This window comes from Podarcis cretensis, assembly GCF_951804945.1.
Source record: "Podarcis cretensis genome assembly, chromosome: 15".
Taxonomy (NCBI): Eukaryota; Metazoa; Chordata; class Lepidosauria; order Squamata; family Lacertidae; genus Podarcis; species Podarcis cretensis.
In genome coordinates, this window is record NC_137185.1 from 16,771,423 (window position 1) to 16,789,196 (window position 17,774).

Consider the following 17,774-nt stretch of genomic DNA (forward strand, 5'->3'; position numbering starts at 1 on the left):
AAGAATGCATTGACTAATCAAGTCTGGACCGATCAAAGCATGCCAGAACTTTTTCTTTTTAAAGTACCTGGCCACAGTTTACTGGCTGACTATGTGAAACAAGAAAATAATGAACGATCACCCACTGAACTCCCATCAAAATTGATGGAATGATTCATCTGGATCACGCTGGGTTTGTATTGGTGTGTAAAATCACAGACTCAATTAGGCAATTATTAAACATAATACACCATAGTAAACAGACTACCTCACCACTAGCCTGTTTATCATTAAACTTAAATTTAAAGCATTTGACTGCATGGAACCAAAGTATTTAATCAGTGATGAAAAGAATGCATTTGGCCCTAAAGTTGTCAGAATATTAGAAAATATGCATGATAGTACATCTCCTACAATTAGGATAATATGGATTCACAAAGAAATGTCCATTTAGCTGCAGGACAAAACAAGGTTGTCCATTATTTGCTCTAATTCAGGGGTGCCAATTTGAATAAAATATTGGGGAGGCCCAGCTAAGCCCCGCATAATCAATCACAAGATGTGGTGCACGCACACCATCTGAATGGCAATGCCCATCAACTTTGGGGGGCCAGTGCCCTCAAATATTTTACTGGGGGGCCAAAGGGACCTCCGCCCCATGAATTGGGTCCCAGTTGATAGAATAATAAGAGATGATGCAGAGTTCAGAGCCCCAGAGTTCAAATGGACTGCTCCTTTGATGCTGAAGGGAAGGCGATTCACAAGCAAAACAGAGAAAGGACCTTCTTTATGCAGCAGCGCAGAATTAAACTGTGGAACTCTCTGCCACAAGAAGAGGCAGTGGTGGCTGCCAGCCTGGATGGGTTTAGAGAGGGATTGGACCAATTTATGGAAGGAGGGGACAAGCACACCAGAGATGAAGAAGGTGGCAGCAGCTGCAGTGAGAAGAACGTGCTCCCTGCCCGCCCCGAAGAGGCTGCCGGTCAGAGTCCGCCAGCTTGGCCCGGCCTAAACCCTGCTGGTAGCTGTTGGTACGTTTTGTTCCGAGACGCGCCTGAAGGGGGCGATGACGAGACGGCGTCCGTCCTGGGCCCGTTCTCTGCCTCTTCTCTCTTCTGCATCGGCGCCCCCTGCCGTTTTCCGGCGACGCTCTCTCCGGACATCCGGACACCCTTTCCCTCTGTGGGCCCTTCCTGCTTCCGGTCCCTCCCTCCCTCGGCGGCGGCGGCGGCGGCGGCTTTTTCGTGAGGCGATGGCGGCGGTGCGGGGCCTCCGCATCTCCGTGAAGGCGGCCGAGCCGGAGCCCATGGAGGTGGAGGAGGGCGAGCTGCTGGTGGTGCAGGCCAGGCCGTCCCCACCGGGCCCAGACGCCGCGCCTCCTCCGCCCGACGCCGCCCCCGCCGGAGGAGAAGAAGAAGACGACGAAGACGAGGAGGACGACGACGACGGCGAAGAGGAGGAGCTGGAGGTGCCGGTGCGGCGCTCGCTGAGGGAGCTGCTGCCGGTAACGGAGACAGGGGGCTGGGGCGGGAATGCCTCGGGCCTGCAAAGTCGGGAGAGAAGAGAGTTCCCTTGGGCATGGGCAGAGTGCATTTTCACCACGGATAGAGGGGCCTCGTGCCCCCCATCCCCGCATGGCGATGGGTGGGGGCTACGACCCCTCCGCACCCGCCTCCTCACTCAGGGCCGGGCTCTGGCAGGTCGGCGAGAGCTCGGAAGACAAAGGGTGGCCCGTGGCACTCTCAAGCCCCGGGGTCAGCTTTCAAGAAGGCCCCGCTTTTGTTTTTTAAGTGGGCTACTGTCGCTTGGCAGAGGGAGCCGCTGGCTGCATTTGCCCTTTGCCCTGGCCGAGGGAAAAGCTGCAGCAGGTGGAAGCGGCCTTGTGAATTGGCCCTACGAAGAAGGTCACCTGGTTTGGAGCTCTTGACGGAAGGTGGGCAGCAGTAGCGGGCTCCCCACTTTTATCAGTAAACGATTTCTCGTCTGGTGTCCTTTGGCATTCTGAGGCCTCAAAAGCAACACCTGTGTATGGCCCGATGTAGAATTGTAGCTTGCTTATCTGCTTTACTTATGATTTTGTTTTCATTTCAGGACACCAGCAGAAGATACGAAAACAAAGCCGGGAGCTTCATCACTGGGATTGATGTCACTTCAAAGGTATTCCATGCGTGCTTGGAGGTTTTACACTAAACCTGAAACTATAGCACAGGCATGTCCAACTCCCAAGAGACTGCAGTCTACTCCCACCACAAAAATACTGGCAGTGATTTTCCCATTGGATTGACCAAAGGTGTCAAGCTTTTTTGGGGGAGGCTGCACCAAAGTTGTTGAGCTATTTTTTTTTGGGGGGGGGGAGCTTTCAGTATCATGCAGTCGTCCAGAATTAACAAGGGATGCCCTGCGGTCGAATGGTAAATTGTGATCGACAGGTTGGACATGCCTGCTCTAGCAAATGGCGGGTTTCAGACTCAGTTGGTCTATTTTTCTACAGCTGATATATCATTTGTTATGTTTCTAGTTTTTTACGCATTCAGTTGACAAGTGGGCACCTTTATGTTTGTGACACAAGCTGTCTTTGGCTGTTGCACACAGTATTTCTGTGCTGTAACACTTTATTGAAGAGGCTGGGTTTGTTACGGGGGTTGAGCCAAATGGCTCTTTCTGTGTTTTTGTAGCCTATGTAGGTATTATTTTGAAGGGCTGAGAATGCCACCTCTGGACGTGTAGGAGGCTCGTAAGGTGGCAGCTGCTGGGAATCCACCATCATCATTTTATTTGTATGCCGCCTTTTCACAGTTAAAACAATGCTCAAGGCGGCTTACAATATGAAAAGATTTACATAATTACAAACATAGCAAATAGTCATAAAAATAACACATTAAAATCTACATAACCAAACTGAACAATTTCCACATAAAAATATACAAAAAGTTAATATCAGTAACAACAGCAAAAACTCCCAACAAAACTTTCCCCAAAATACTCCAGTCCTTGTTGGACAGCAACCGCAGCAGCAGCAGTCCTTATGAGGCCAGTCAGGCCCTGCCCTAGCCCAGGTGGAGAGAGGCAGGCTCTCAGCAGGGGAGACCTCCCTAGGCAGCTGGAAAGCAGTTCTTGGCAGCTGTGGATTGCTGTGTCACAGCTACACGAAGTATCTGAGTGTCATGGCATTGAGGCTGCAAAGCCCCTCTACTGCTCTGTTTTATAAGAGGAGTTTTACTTCAGAAAGGAAACTCTTCCCTTTTTTGTTGGGGGGGGGGATCTGCTGGTACTAGCAGTAGAGCTAGGACTTGCTTCCAAACAGCCTTTTATGCCAGTTGACGCCTGTCTTCTGAGAGGAAGGTTCCAGCCATCAAACCCAAAGAGAGTTTGTGTCACCAAACTGTTGTAAGTACCTCAAAAGCCAGCCTCCAGCATTCTCCCTCAGATGTTTGCATCCCTGTTTTAAGCCACTCCTTTGGGCACTTTTTGCTGCAACGCTAACTTGGCTCCAGGTTTTACTTCACCCACCATACTTACTTTGGATTTCGTCACCGAGTTTGGGAGAGGCAGAAGTGTCCAAACTGCATGGAGGCTTGTTGTAAGGGAACAGGCCTGTCATTCCTGAAGTACCAGACCATAAGTTTTGTTGCTGATCTGTGTCAGGTAATGAGGCAATCCTTTGTCAGACGAGGGATTTAGCTGTAGGGTTTTGTGATGAACTTTCTCTGTTCCTCCTGTGTCAGGAGCCAGCTGCTCTATGACTCCTGGTTTGCCTATGATGCCTGACTAGCTGGCTCTTTCTCTTTTTGATGCCTTTGCTTTTTGTAGGAAGCCATCGAGAAGAAGGAGCAAAGAGCAAAGCGTTTTCATTTCCGTGCAGAGGTGAATCTCGCACAAAGAAATGTGGCGTTGGACCGAGACATGGTGAAGAAAGGTATTTGGAGCTGTGTGTGGCTTAAGCAACTAGAGATCTTGTTCTTCTGGAGCTTCAGTCTCCTTTCTGTATCAGGGGATTCCAGAGCTGGCCTTTGTGAAGGAGGGGCTTTTCCTCCTCGTGAGTTTTCTTGTTTTATAAAGCAATAAAATCTATTTACTTGGGAGAAGAGGCTGTTGGTGGAAAACTTCCAGTTTTTCACAAGCTATCATATCTGTAAGAAATGACTTGTGGTATAAATATGTGGAGCCTTCTGGCTAAGCACTTTGGGTTACAATGTTTAAAGTGTTCATGTGTAACAGGGGCGGTGGGGACATCAATATATAAAATTTCTGGAAATTTTGAAGCATTGGGGAAAATCGGTATTTTCTGGGTTTGTTTTTTTTTTAAAGGAAATGGAAATATATGCATTATTTCTTACCAGCACTAAACTTAGTTTAATATTAAGAAGCATAATTTGCTATGTTCTTCTAAATGTAATGATCACAGAAATAATACCGATATCCATGTGTTAAGTTATACACAAGCATATAAAATATACTTTTTACTGTCAATAAATTTAGAAATATAAATGTCCCAGTTTATTAAACAAGAATGGCAAATGTTAACGTTAGACAGGCATGCTAACTATACTGTTTCAGTTGGCAACACAGGCATAATCTAGTTATGTATGCCTATTTTGGGGGTGATTTTATTATTGAGAATTAATGTATGTACACTGCTTAGACTTGCTTTTATTAAGTGGTTTATAATTTTTTCTACGTAAATATGCCCCCATGTTGGAGATTGAGCCCAACAGCTTGGCTTTTACCTGTTGAGAATATATAGGAAAAGGGCGAGAGAAATGATACTGAATACAGAAAACATCAGCATTGTAGTAAACTAGAGGATTTTTAAAAATTGGAAAGAAGAGTCAGCTTTATCAACAAACTGGAGCAAGTGCTGCTACAATGCAAATAGTTTTAAACCCTCTCTTTAAAACATAACTGACTCAATCTAAAATAAAATAGTCGCAATAGTTTTTCTCAAACCCTGCCCCTAAAAAATGTCTCATGAGGTGGGTTGTTATTCTCCCCACCATCTTCCTCTCTTGCAGTTCTTTGCCTCTCTGCAAATTGCAATGACTTTTTCATCATTGCCACCTAGTGAGGCCTCTCGTGCCCTTCCTTTCCCTTTCCCCATCGTGTGTTTCTTCCTCCTGTTGCTGGCAGCTAAAGGAGATAATGGGTTTCTTTGCAGCCATCCCAAAAGTCCGGCTGGACACCATCTACGTTTGTGGTGTTGATGAAATGAGCACCCAGGACATCTTTGCCTATTTCAAGGAGTATCCTCCTGCTCACATCGAGTGGCTGGATGACACTTCATGTAAGTTGCTGAGGGTGTGTAACCCCCTGGCTCTCTTGGCTGATGTGGGGTGAATTGGGCCCAGTTCTGTCTGTCTGTCTGTCTGTCATGTCCCCCCGCTCCCCATTCTGTGTTTAGATGCTAACAGTGCAGGATTGTTCACCTCATGCACAAGGCAAACCGTAACAAAGCTTCATGCTTGCCCTGTGCATTGGGACATTGCAGCACTGTCATTTTATCTGGCTGGGCCACCGACTGGCTCTCTGCTTTGCTTGAAGGCAACGTTGTCTGGCTTGATGAGGTAACAGCCACCCGAGCGCTCATCAACATGAGCTCTATGCCTGAGGAGGAGAAGATGAAACCCCAAGAAAACAGCAAGAAGGTGGCGGTGGTGGAGGCAAGCAAGAAAGGTAGATGCTTCTGGAAGCTGACCTTTCCTTGGTCCCTGGGGAGGGAGCCCCTGAGCTCTGACATTTGAGGCATGGCTCGCCTGGGCATCTGCACTCAGAGCTGCTCAGTGCATGTCTGGAGTGCCACCCTTGGGACCAACTAGGGTGGCACACTGGTTGGAGTATTGCTTTCGGCTGTGTGAAGTGCTGGTTCAAGGCCTCACTGTTTCTCAGCTTTGCAAAGGACAAATCCCATTGTAAAGTCGCTGCTTCCTGGAGCTCCTTCAAGAAAAGGCAGGCTACAAGCGGGGTGGCAGAAGCCCAGGGTTCAAAGTTCAGTGTGCTGTGTCTCTGTCACCAGGGAGAAAAGACTCTGGGGTGGCAGGGCTGGGAAGGACCTCTGAGAGCTGCCATAGCTGCCAGCGGAATCTGGCAGCGTAAGGCAGCTGTGCACAGTCATATATTAAAAATTGATGTTTGTGGTCACATTTTCATCCTGGCACATGGGACCCTCAAGGTGGCTACCTGCAGCCCAGGTTAGATGTGCTTATGAAACTGCTTGCTTGGCACTGAGTTACATCACTGAGACAACGCTGAATGTTTTACAGAAAGGGCCTGAGCTCACTGGCAGAGCAACCCCTTGGTATGCAGATCCTTGGGATCACTGAAAAAACCCAGGGTGGCAACCATTGTTAGTGCTGCACAGAGCAAAGCCATTCAAACTAATAGATGTGACATCACATGCCCTTAAATTTTGTGAGACTGACATTGGTTACACCCTCTCTGCCCGAAGCCCTGGAGAGCATTACCAGTCCGTGTAGGCAGTATTGAGCTGGAGAGACCAGAGGCCTGTCTCGGTCTCATAGGGCAGCATCCTCTGTTCCTTCAGGGCTCCATGCCTTTCCCAGCCCCACTGCTGCTGCCTGGGGCCATATGCATGCAGAGCAGGTTCCCTGCCCTTCAGCTGTGTGCCCTTTCGAATATCATCATCCCTCGCTGTTCAGTGAGAAAGCAAAGCTCTACCTTGAGAACGTGCTCAGTTGAGTTCCCTCTTGTAGATGGACTTCTGCTTCTCAGCTCCACGTGGCTCAGGGTGCTGGTGTGTTGTTGCACAAGCTGCTTGCTCCTCTCCCCTCCTTCATGTGGAGGGATCCCACTTCATGGGGTGGTTTCTATGGAGTTGTGGCAGTTGGAGGTGGTGAAGCAGCACATCTTCCAATGGAACACACCACATTTTGACATTCATTTTTGTGTGAACTTCATTTCAGAGAAACAGGAAGAGAGCTCTGATGATGAGACGGAGGAGGGCGAGGTGGAAGACGACCATCCAAATGAGACCGAGGTCAGTGCAGGAGGCTGGGGCAGGAAATTTTCACTGCTTTATAGTTCCGTGGAAAATTCACTAGTAACAGTGAATGGGTGCTAGCGTCGGATAAACATTAGGTGAACTTGGCAGTTTCAAAAGAATAAAGAATAAAAGTAGAATAAACGTGCTAAATTAGGCATGTTTCACTTGGGCATCCGAACATTTTCTGATGCAGACTTACTCATTTCCCCATTTGCCTAGGAATATTTTCTACTGCTATCTGGGTTTGAGGACTGAAAAAAAGGATTGTTTATGGAAAGTAGAAGAGCAAGTATTTTGCATAAGTTTATATAGCTGATAGACAAAGAATCAGAAGTATTTTGCTTTCCCCCCTTCTTTTCTCTCTCTTAGTTTTTATGTTTAAAAAGTGCTTGTACTTGATGATGTTGTTATTTATTACATTTGTATACCACCCTATACCCCCCAGGGTATTCTGTATCATGTTTTCCTTGTTTTTCAAGCTGTAATAAAAAACTGATAATGTTAAGGCTGCCAGGAAGAGTACCTTTCAGCAATCAAATACTTGGCTATTTATCCATATAAGAACACTTCTCTCTTTCTCCTCCCTGCTCCCATGGAATGTCATGAGAAGGCAAGCAGAGCCTTGCTGGAGCACACCAAAGTGGCCTATCTGGTTAAGCCTCCTGTTTCCTCCCCTCAGAGGGCAGCCATATGCTTCCAAGAAGCCCTCCCCCACCCCTTACTGGGATCGTTCTCTGAACCCTGGGGTACAGGACCTCTGGGCTTCTCCGCACCCACAATGTGACTTCAGGCGAAGCTGAAATTGCTGCCCCTTTTTAACAATCAGGCCTTTGCAGTAGTTTCCACCCCTGCAGAGAGATTGAGCCTAACAGGTGTTCTTTCCACAGCTGGACACACTCTCCCAGGCGGAGGAAGACTCCCTCTTGCGGAATGACCTGCGTCCAGCCAGTAAACTGGCCAAAGGCAACAAGCTCTTCATGAGGTTTGCTACCAGAGGTAAAGTGCGTCCCCTGCAGGGATGGTTTGTTCTTATATAAAAATAAACAGGACGGGTGGTTCCTCCTCCAGCAGGACTCTCCCACTTCCTCCTGGCTTGGTCTTAGATGCTCTATGAAAACACATTTTCTGAGGTTAGGTGGGTGGAATGGCAATTGAGTCTTCCCTTGGCCTTTTTAGTTGTTGGGGTGTGTGTGTCTTGCCTGTGCTGCTGCCTTGCTGATTAAAATTGCATCCTGTTTTTTGAATTGTTTTCGATTGGGGGTTCTTGATCGGATGGGCACTTTTAAAGCAAGTATCCGACGGTAGTCCCTGAGCTTGTGCTTTGCTCCTGCAGATGACAAAAAGGAGCTTGGGGCTGCCAGGAGGAGCCAGTATTACATGAAATATGGGAATCCCAATTATGGAGGCATGAAAGGCATATTGAGCAACTCGTGGTGAGTGAGGAAGGGAGGCAGCCTATAGCTCTGTGACCCACCCTGCCGGGGAAGGGAACAGACAGGTATTTCCTTCTGTTCTTGGTGGTAGTGTATGTGACAGCTGTGTCCTCTCTTTGTGGCTTTCCAGGAAGCGGAGATACCATTCACGCAGGCTCCACCGCGACGTGATTAAGAAAAGGACTCTCATTGGGGATGATGTTGGCCTCACACCTCCTTACAAACATCGCCACTCAGGTACCTGAGAGCTACAGGTGCAATGTGTCCCCATGTGGTTTGTGGGCTTTGCAAAAGCAGAGAACAGCAAAGCCTTCCTTTAGGGTTCCTTTTCCCAAACAAAGACAGCGGCTGGATTCTGCATGCAGGCAAAACCCTTTGGCAGAAGAAGCTATTGGCTTGCAGAGGGGCCTTGTGGAATCGGCATGCTGGGGAAGAGGGTGACCTTGCTTGCCGTCAGGGGCTTGAGAGGTTCAAGCCAACACCTCTGGTTGCTTGAAGGGGTGTGGCTGCTTGAGGGGTCATGCAATTTGCTCTGGGAACCCCAAGGACATGTTGGGCAAAGACCTTTTTGTTTTCATTTGCTTTGCTTATTCAAAACATGGTTAGTTTGTTCCCAGAGTGGCTTACAAATCAGTAAAATACATGACTGTTCCTGCTTTCAAACTTACAGTCTAAGAGATATGGCCTGAAAGGAAAAAATGGAGGCAGGAAGAAAGATGCAAACTCAGGCATCAGTTGTTAAGCTGCAAAGGCAGCCGGTCTCTGAGCACAGCCAAGGGAAAAAGACCCTTTTGCTGCCCGATGTCTAGTCATTAAAAGATGTTGGGCTGGATTTTTCATTGTTGCTGTTCCCTGTTTTAGGTCACATAGAAAGCCTGCATGTGTCATGCAGCTTTGGCTCTGAAATGTGGCATTAGAATACTGTATACTAACCCAACAGCCTCTAAAGAGAGAGACACCTGGTAATGAAACACCCTGAAAAGCAGGCAGGGTACGGGATGAATATTTCAAGGAAGTACAGAAGAGTCTTGTGAGAACAAAAATGGTTCTAGTAAGCTGAGCCAGGCTCATTCCGGCTGACTACCATTTGAAGGCACAAAAATTACTCCTTATGAAAACCAGAAATGATTTTATTTAATTAAAAAAACAACCATACAAGACAAGAATACAAGGGAAAAACCATTTTATTCTTATACAGTTAATTTAAAATCCAACATAAGAACTTTCCAACAATATTCTGGAAGTTGTGATCTTGCAGCTAGCCCATTTATAGGGCTTATTTTAAAAACTGTTAAAATCCATTTCATATTATTGAGTACAATTATTTCATACCATTTCATTCTATTGAGTACAATTAGTGATGGTGATTTCAGAGCAGATAGGCTTGTGTTGGGATGCAAACGGGTCCATTTATTTTGCCTTGGCCTTTGCCTATTTTGTTTCCCCCATGTGCCCCTTGCTGCACCTTGGTAGGGCGGGTTCTGCCCCAGTATGGACTTTCCAGCCATTGCTGGGATACTTGGGAAGGTGGTGAGTTATCCTTTTGTAGAATTTTTCCAGCAGAGACCAGGAGAGGTCATCTCCCTTCAAGGGTGTTGCTGTGGTGAAGGCTTTCCTTCCCAAGACGGTTGGGCTGGATGACTTTGAGGTCGCTCCCTCCCAACTCTGCAGTTCTGATGCGGTCTCTTAAAATGACTTTCTTGCCCTGCAGGTTTAGTAAATGTTCCTGAGGAACCTATTGAGGAGGAAGAGGAGGAGGAAGATGATGATGATCAGGACATGGATGAAGACGACCGGGTGGTTGTGGAGTACAGGGATGAGCTGCAGGCCTTCAAGCAGTCGCAGGAGCGGAGTGCCTCTCGGCGGTCCAGCGCAGCCAGTGAGTCTGACTCGGATGAAATGGACTATGACCTGGAGCTGAAGATGATCTCCACTCCCTCCCCCAAGAAGAGCATGAAGATGACCATGTATGCCGACGAGGTGGAGTCTCAGCTGAAGAGTATCAGGTATGTCCACTAGGCCTCCGATTCTCAGAAAGGCAACCTAGTGAAGCAGCAGTGGCCTGAGCCATCCCATTAGGGCCAGGAGGGAGAGGTGGTGGCCAGAGTGCCAGTGTGTGAGCTCTGCCCTTTCTCGAGTGGACAGGGCTGGCTGGGCCTTCTGCATTCAAGGCCTTTAGTTTCCCTGGGAGGCACATCCCCATTGGCTCAGTGGGGCAGAGTGTGAGAGGGTCTTCCAGCTACACAGGGGGAATTTGCATATTTATTTTGGTATAAGGCCTGATCTGCTAGCCTCTCCACTACTTTTTGGGAGCACACTGAGGGAGAGAGAGGAGAAACAAAAGCAACGTGCCTCAGCTTTTTCTTTCCAGGGTGCAATATTGACCTCACCGCCAACAGGCACACCTGCACCCCAAAAAACCCCTCCCCCATGCAGAAAGGCCTTTTGGACAGCCTTGGGCCAATTAGGGATTGTTTTTCTTTTTTTCCTTAAACATCACAGGAACTCGATGAGAGCAGATAGTGTTGCAGCCAGCAACATCAAGAACCGAATTGGAAGCAAAGGGACTTCAGAGAAAGTGGCTGATGTGCGGCTCCTCTTGGAGGAAAAGCGGCAGGGAAACCCCAGCCCGCGCCAGCCACTGAACTCCGTGAGATCAGGTATGGGGGTCCTCTCTGTCAGGGGGCTGCTCCAGTCTGCTTCTGCTTTAGGGAGATCTAGTTTTTGTAAGCATTTTTGTATTATTGATATACAATGCCCTGGAAGCACTTTGAATACACACAGTACAGTGCATTGTACATAAATAAGAAAATTATTTGCCCGAAGAGGAAGGAGTTTCATGTCTTTTGTATGTTCAACAAAGTCTCCTCTGAGATCCCCCAACCCTCCAGTTTCCTTCTCGCATTTTCCCGTGCTTTGAAGCAAACATCTGGTGAAGCTGCAAATTGCTGTCTTGCCTTCTGATTGGCCCTTTTGATCCTTAAAAGTTGCCTGCTGGGAGGGTCCTCAGCTTCAGCACCTACCATGCTCCTACATGCCACCCTGGAGCTGGAAAGCCAACGAGGCTCATTGCTACCTCTCAGAATCCATTTCAGAAGGGGACGCTTTGTGATCTCATCCTGGGCCAGCTTTCCCCCTGCCTTCCCAGGATTGTCTTCCTCCTCTGCTCTACCTTTATCCTCTCCCACCCTTCTGTCACTGCTACCCTTCCATCTGACTTCTGGATCAAAGGCTTCTTACCATACACACAGCTTGGTACGGGTGCTTTGCAGCAGGTAGAGGAATGTGGGGATAATAGCAAGCAGAATTAAGTCCAGTGGGTGACTGTTCCTTCCATTGTTTCCAGATGTTCGGCAGAGGCTTGGCAAGAGGCCGCACTCCCCAGAAGCCCACACCCCACCTGGAAGCCCCTCCACGTCCCACCGTGAGCCTCTCTCCGATGTGCACAGTCGACTGGGCATCCCCAAGCAGGACGGAAAAGGCCTCTACTCTGATACCAGAGAGAAGAAGTCAGGTCAGTCCCTGGGGGAGAAGATGCTACATAATGTCAACCAACCTTGCCTATAGAAACAATGGTGGCCCAGAGAGGACCACAGAATCACCAAGTACGCTGAGGCTCAACCATTGGGCAGAAATGATAGTGTGGCAAAAGAAGATTGAGCAGGGATTTCAGCATGGTGGTGCTGGCTGGGTGAATCAGTCTCTTGGCCTAACTTTCACTCCTTGTTGCAAAGCGAGAATTCCGCTTTGTACTTCTTGGAAGATAATAACAATAATTATAATTATTATTATTATTTATACCCCGCCCTCCCCAGCCAAGGCCGGGCTCAGAGCGGCTTACAAGCAATAATAAAAACAAGTTAAATGATTGCAACTTAAAAACAAAATTAAAAATACAACATTAAAATATTGAAACATTAAAATATTAAAATGTAGCCTCATCGCAGGAGAAGGAAAAGAAAAAAGAGAGGGAGGGAATCAAATTGGCTCCAAGCGAAAGGCCAGGCGGAACAACTCTGTTTTACAGGCCCTGCGGAAAGAAATCAGATCCTGCAGGGCCCTGGTCTCATGAGGCAGAGCGTTCCACCAGACCGGAGCCAGAGTTGAAAAGGCCCTGGCTCTGGTTGAAGCCAATCTAACTTCCTTAGGGCCCGGGACCACTAGGGTGTTGCTATTTATGGACCTTGAGGCTCCGTGGGGCATACCGGGAGAGGCGGTCCCGTAGGTACGAGGGTCCTAGGCTGTGAAGGGCTTTAAAGGTCAAAAGCAGCACCTTAAATCTGATCCTGTACTCCACCGGGAGCCAGTGCAGCTTGAAAAGCACTGGGTGAATATGCTCCCATGGCAGAGACCCCGTGAGAAGCCTCGCTGCAGCATTCTGCACCCGCTGGAGTTTCTGGGACAGCTTCAAGGGCAGCCCCGCGTAGAGCGAATTACAGTAGTCAAGCCTGGAGATGACTGTCGCATGGATCACTGTGAGAGATCACTGTGAAGATGAGTATGATTTAGATGAAACTCTTTATTATTATTAAATTTGTGTACTGCCCTTTATCTGTAGATCTCAGGGCAGTTCACAAAATAAAATTACAATATAAAAACAGAAATGACATAATAAGAACAAAAACAAACCAATAATTCCCCCTCCCACAACTCATTTAAAAGGCCACAGAGTATTAATCAGCCAAAGACTTGGTGTATAATGAAGGTGCCAACCGAACCTCCCTGGAGAGAGCACAAACTGCTGAAAAGGCCCGTTCTTGTGTTGCCACCCTCTGGATCTCTCCTGGAGGCGGCACGTGAAGAAGGGCCTCAGATTACGACTGCAGAGTCCGAGTAGGTTCATATGGAGAGAGGCGGTCCTTGAGGCATTGCGGTCCTGAGGTGTTTCAGGCTTTATAGGTGAAAACCAGCACCTTGAATTGCACCTGGAAACTAATTGGCAGCCAGTGCAGTTGGGCCAGGATTGGTGTAATATATTCAAACAATGCAATGTATTGAATTAGTCTGGCTTCAGAAAGAGCCATTTGAAAATGTTTTGCTTTGTATCAAGAATTGTTTGCATTTGCGCCAGCCCTGAAAAGAGTGGCTTGGTGGAACTACAGTCAAGGAAACACAGGTCCAGGTGGAGCTATTGACAAGATTCAGTCAAAAATATTTCATGTGCCAACATTTGGCTCTTTGTTGTCTCTCCCCCCACCCCCACCCCAAACCAGCTGTTAATGTCCACCTGCCCTTCCATATTCAGCATTACCCTAGAGAGAGAGATGTGCTTACCTAGTCAAGGAAAGAGCAACAATGATGCTGGGTTTTTCTTTTTATTTGGTTCCAGTTGCAGAGTGGAATGAGCCACTGCGAGAACAGGATGCTGGACCAGATGGGCCATTGGCCTGATTCAGCAGGCTCTTCTTACGCCTCTGGCCTCACAGGTCTCAACAGAATAACAAAATGAGGAAGAAAGACTGATGCCTTTGTCTAAATGCTGGGGAAGCAAGGCAGCTTGCAGGCTTCTCAGAAGCAGCATGTGGTTGGCTGGTGTGAGGACAGAATGCTGGACTCAATGGGCCTCCTTTGGCCTGATCCAGCTGGGCTGTTCTGAAGTTCTTATGAATGAGGGGGATGCTTTGGTAAAGCAGGACCACACTTTGAGCCTCACCTTCACCCTCGGTGTGCAGAGAATGTCAGGGCCCATTAAAACCCCAGTTTGGGCAATGTGTCACTTAGGAGTTGGTGCTTATCTGGGAGTGCCCCCTTTCCTTGCTGCTAACAATTCTTCTTCCAATCTCTCTCTCCTTCTGTAAATTATTAGCAAACTTATGGACCCGTTTAGGATCCGCAGCAAAGGTGCAGGAGAAGGTCCCCGAGAAAGCAGAGAAGTCGTCGGCCTCTCCCGAAGAAGAGGACTCTGAGCTCCAGCGGGCCTGGGGGGCCCTCATCAAAGAGAAGGAGCAGTCTCGCCAGAAGAAGAGCCGCCTTGACAACTTGCCCTCGCTGCAGATCGAAATCAGCCGGGAGAGCAGCTCAGGCTCAGACACAGAATCGTGACGGCCTTTGGGGTGCTGCTGCTGCCGCTCCCAGGTGACTGTTGCCCTCGGCTCCAAAGTGGGAGCCGGGCCCGGCGTGACCCAGGAGCCTCTTGCCCTGCTGAATGTCCGATCCCTGCGGTGCAAGGTGGCCCTGCGGGGCAGAGAGAGGTGACCTTGGCTGAGAGTGCGTGAGTGAATGTCTGTGTGTTTGTTCCCCTAGAAAGCAGTTGGGGGTTTTGTAGGAGACTTGTATGTTCTTTAGGCTTTCCACGTACTGGTTTCTTTTAAGAGGGGAAAATGGTTCCAGCAGTTCCCTCAAAGGATTTGGGACTTTCCTTGATGACCTCCTTGGTCCTTCTGCGGGTTGCCAGCTGGGGCAGGCTCTGAGGGCCAGCTCCAGCGGCCGCTGCTGCCTGCTCTTCCTCCTCCGGAATGATAATGGCTGCAAATCCCAAGTGAAGGCAGCAACAGCCCACGCCAGCAATGCTGGATAGAACCCACCAGAACTGGCTTTCTGTTTCCAGGATCCTTTCCTACTTAAAATGAAGATTGAACAGTTGGAAGCCTCTGAAAAGGGTACACGAAATCCCGAAAGGTGCTTTTTCTTTGTCTTTGAAAGTAACTTTAAAATTATTTCCATCTGTAACGTTCAAAGGAATCCAGCATTGGAAATACTAACTTTTATATATATATATATTTGTGATTTTTATTTTTTGCTGTTGGCTACAGTGTGAAAGCTACCATGGTGGTTTCATATGTGCAGTTCAAATTATATATATATATATATATATGAAGAATATGGTTGTGTGTGTGCATAGGATTGAATGGAAGCTCCGCCCCATAGTGTGCAGGCCCTTTTGAAATTATCATTGTTCTTAGTAATAGTAGTAGTAGCCTTAGAAGTATTTATTGCACTTATTGCCCTGCCCTTCCTTTCACAAGAGCCCAGGGCAGCTTGCAACAATCCACAAAACCGACATCTAAAAACAAAGCAAAATCACAATTGGCAATAAAGTACAGTTGACAATTACATCAATTACGTTACCTAATAGAGGCCTGCAGGAACAAATAAATTTTAAATTGCCGCTTGAATGCATGCAAAATAAGGGATAGCCAGGTCGCCACAGGTGGAGAGAGGGACAGAGCTTCCGTTTGTAGGCTGCACCTGCACAGCCTCTCCTGATTCTGATGGAACAGAGAGGAGCAAGTAAGGTGTCATCTGCATATTGATGATGCTGCACCACAAATCCGTACTACACACCCCACTAGGAGAAGTAAAGCAGCATGTGGGACAAAATCTGGAACTTGCAGGCTACACAACGAGGCTGCCAGGCGGCTGAGCATTTGTCTGCCAGTGCTGGTGTCTGGTAGTGGCCCTGCAAGTAGGAGTGGAACCACAGCAATAAATGCCAACTCCCAGGATACTATGATCAGTGGTATTGAAAGCCTCAGAGGGTTTAAGCAGGGGATAGCATTCTGCCCCCTGCATCTCTCTGCTAAAACAAATCATCAGTTAGGGTGACCAAGGCTGGCTGTGTGTGGTACTCAGGCCTGAAGCCAGAGTGGAACTGGTGGGAGCAGCTGCAAGGGCCGGTTTCTGGTGGATCACTGCCCCCAGCATAGGAAGTGTGCCTACATTCTGTCACAATTTCTGTTCTCATGACATGAATGTCTTTGGTTGATTCATTCTCCCTTGCCACAAATGTCCCCCAATGCCAAAGGTGGTTGTTTCTTCCTTCTTCCTTGGGAAGCCCTTCTCTGTGTGGCTCTCCCTCCAACACCCTTCCCCTTTGTTCTGCAGGAAGTTGTGAAGCACCCAGAATATTTTTTGCCTGTAGCAGAAAAAGTTACTGCCTTGCCCTGTTGAAGTTTTCCATGAGTCTTCCATCTTTGGGTTTTCTGCCTCTTCCCCTTGGCAAAGTGGGAGCCCCCCTCCTTTCCCACTTTTATCCATAGACAAACGTTTTGGGCTTTGGGAAATTGAGGGATCATGAGCTGTGAGCTTTTATTTCAGAGAAGAGCAGCCTGGAGCCTAGGAAGCAGGGAGGATAAACTAACAGCATTTGGTCTCTAAAGCTTCCTTTTTAAAAAATTTAACTGAACCTCATGTGTTTAAATATGGCTTCTCAAGATCATACCTGACAAAAGTAAGTAAATGCAGTGTTTAACATTGTAAAAGACTGTTCAAGTGTGTGTGCCCCCCTAAGGCCTGATATGTAGCTACCTATCAATACAATTAATACTTTATCAAAGATTCATGTTGCAAGTAAAGTTCCTACCCTGGACTTGGCAGATCTCAGCATTTTCACTGTTTGTGGAGCCTGGAGCCTTAGTTCTGACTGCCATGTATTCTGCAGAAGAACTCTGTGACAGCTCAAGCAGAGCAAGCCTGTGGATGGCTTCATAGGCGCAAGAGTGACTGGGCACCAGGAAGTTGTGGCAGGCCTTGGAACAAATAGCTCAGCCTTTTCAAGGGAGCAGAGATACTAGAATGCTGCTTCTTTGCACAGGTTGGATGTTGGTGGCAGGAGTGAAGCTTGTACCTTGGATTTGCTATTTCACTTGCATGTTTCAGGTGCACATTTCATTGGGTGCTCTTCCCCAGCTTTCAAGATGGAGCAAGCTGTGAGGTCAAATGAACAGACCGCAGGCAGTAGTTGCTTGGTGGTTTTGAGATAGAATAGGGCTTCATTCCTTTGGAAGGAAGCATCTAATGTATACATTCCTTGTATTACCAGTTTGGAATCTTGCTAGCAGAGCTGCTGTGTGGCATCTGGAGTTCTTGCTTGCTGGTGGTCTTTAACCTGGCAGGGCTGCAGTCGTTGGTGTCTTCACTCAGAAGAGAGTCCCCTTCCAGCCAGCAGGGCTTCTTTCATACAAACACAGGAACAACAAAAGAGCCAGCCAAATCAGGCCAGCGGTCCATCTAGTCTAGCCTCCTGTTCTCACAGTGGCCCACCAGATGCCCTTAATGGGAAAAACACTAGTGCATGGGTAGGCAAACTAAGGCCCCAATCACCTTCTAAATCCAACCCACGGACAGTCCGGGAATCAGCGTGTTTTTACATGAGTAGAATGTGTCCTTTTATTTAAAATGCATCTCTGGGTTAATTGTGGGGCCTGCCTGGTGTTTTTACATGAGTAGAATGTGTGCTTTTATTTAAAATGAATCTCTGGGTTATTTGTGGAGCATAGGAATTCATTCATTCCCCCTCCCCCCAAAATATAGTTCAGCCCCTCACAAGGTCTGAGGGACAGTGGACCAGCCCCCTGCTGAAAAAGTTTGCTGACCCCTGCGCTAGTGGGACCTGAGCACAAGAGGCCTCCCTCCTGTGGTTTCCA

At 47.9% G+C, this 17,774-nt stretch overlaps 1 protein-coding gene across 2 annotated transcripts; it reads left to right on the top strand.

The window, feature by feature from the left end:
• Nucleotides 1-1,182: 1,182 nt before the first annotated feature.
• NCBP3 (nuclear cap binding subunit 3) lies at nt 1,183-15,124 on the top strand. Of its 2 annotated transcripts, XM_079956160.1 has the most exons (13): nt 1,185-1,483; nt 2,071-2,136; nt 3,790-3,895; nt 5,135-5,260; nt 5,518-5,649; nt 6,897-6,970; nt 7,864-7,972; nt 8,310-8,409; nt 8,540-8,646; nt 10,121-10,415; nt 10,912-11,069; nt 11,756-11,923; nt 14,216-15,124. In XM_079956160.1, exons 1-13 carry the CDS (start codon nt 1,232-1,234, stop codon nt 14,449-14,451), a joined length of 1,929 nt encoding a protein of 642 aa, XP_079812286.1. In that variant the 5' UTR covers nt 1,185-1,231; the 3' UTR covers nt 14,452-15,124. The 2 variants fall into 2 exon arrangements, with proteins under 2 accessions (XP_079812287.1, XP_079812286.1); XM_079956161.1 differs by lacking the exons at nt 8,310-8,409; nt 8,540-8,646 and having other exon boundaries at nt 1,183-1,483.
• The last annotated feature ends 2,650 nt before the right edge of the window (nt 15,125-17,774 follow it).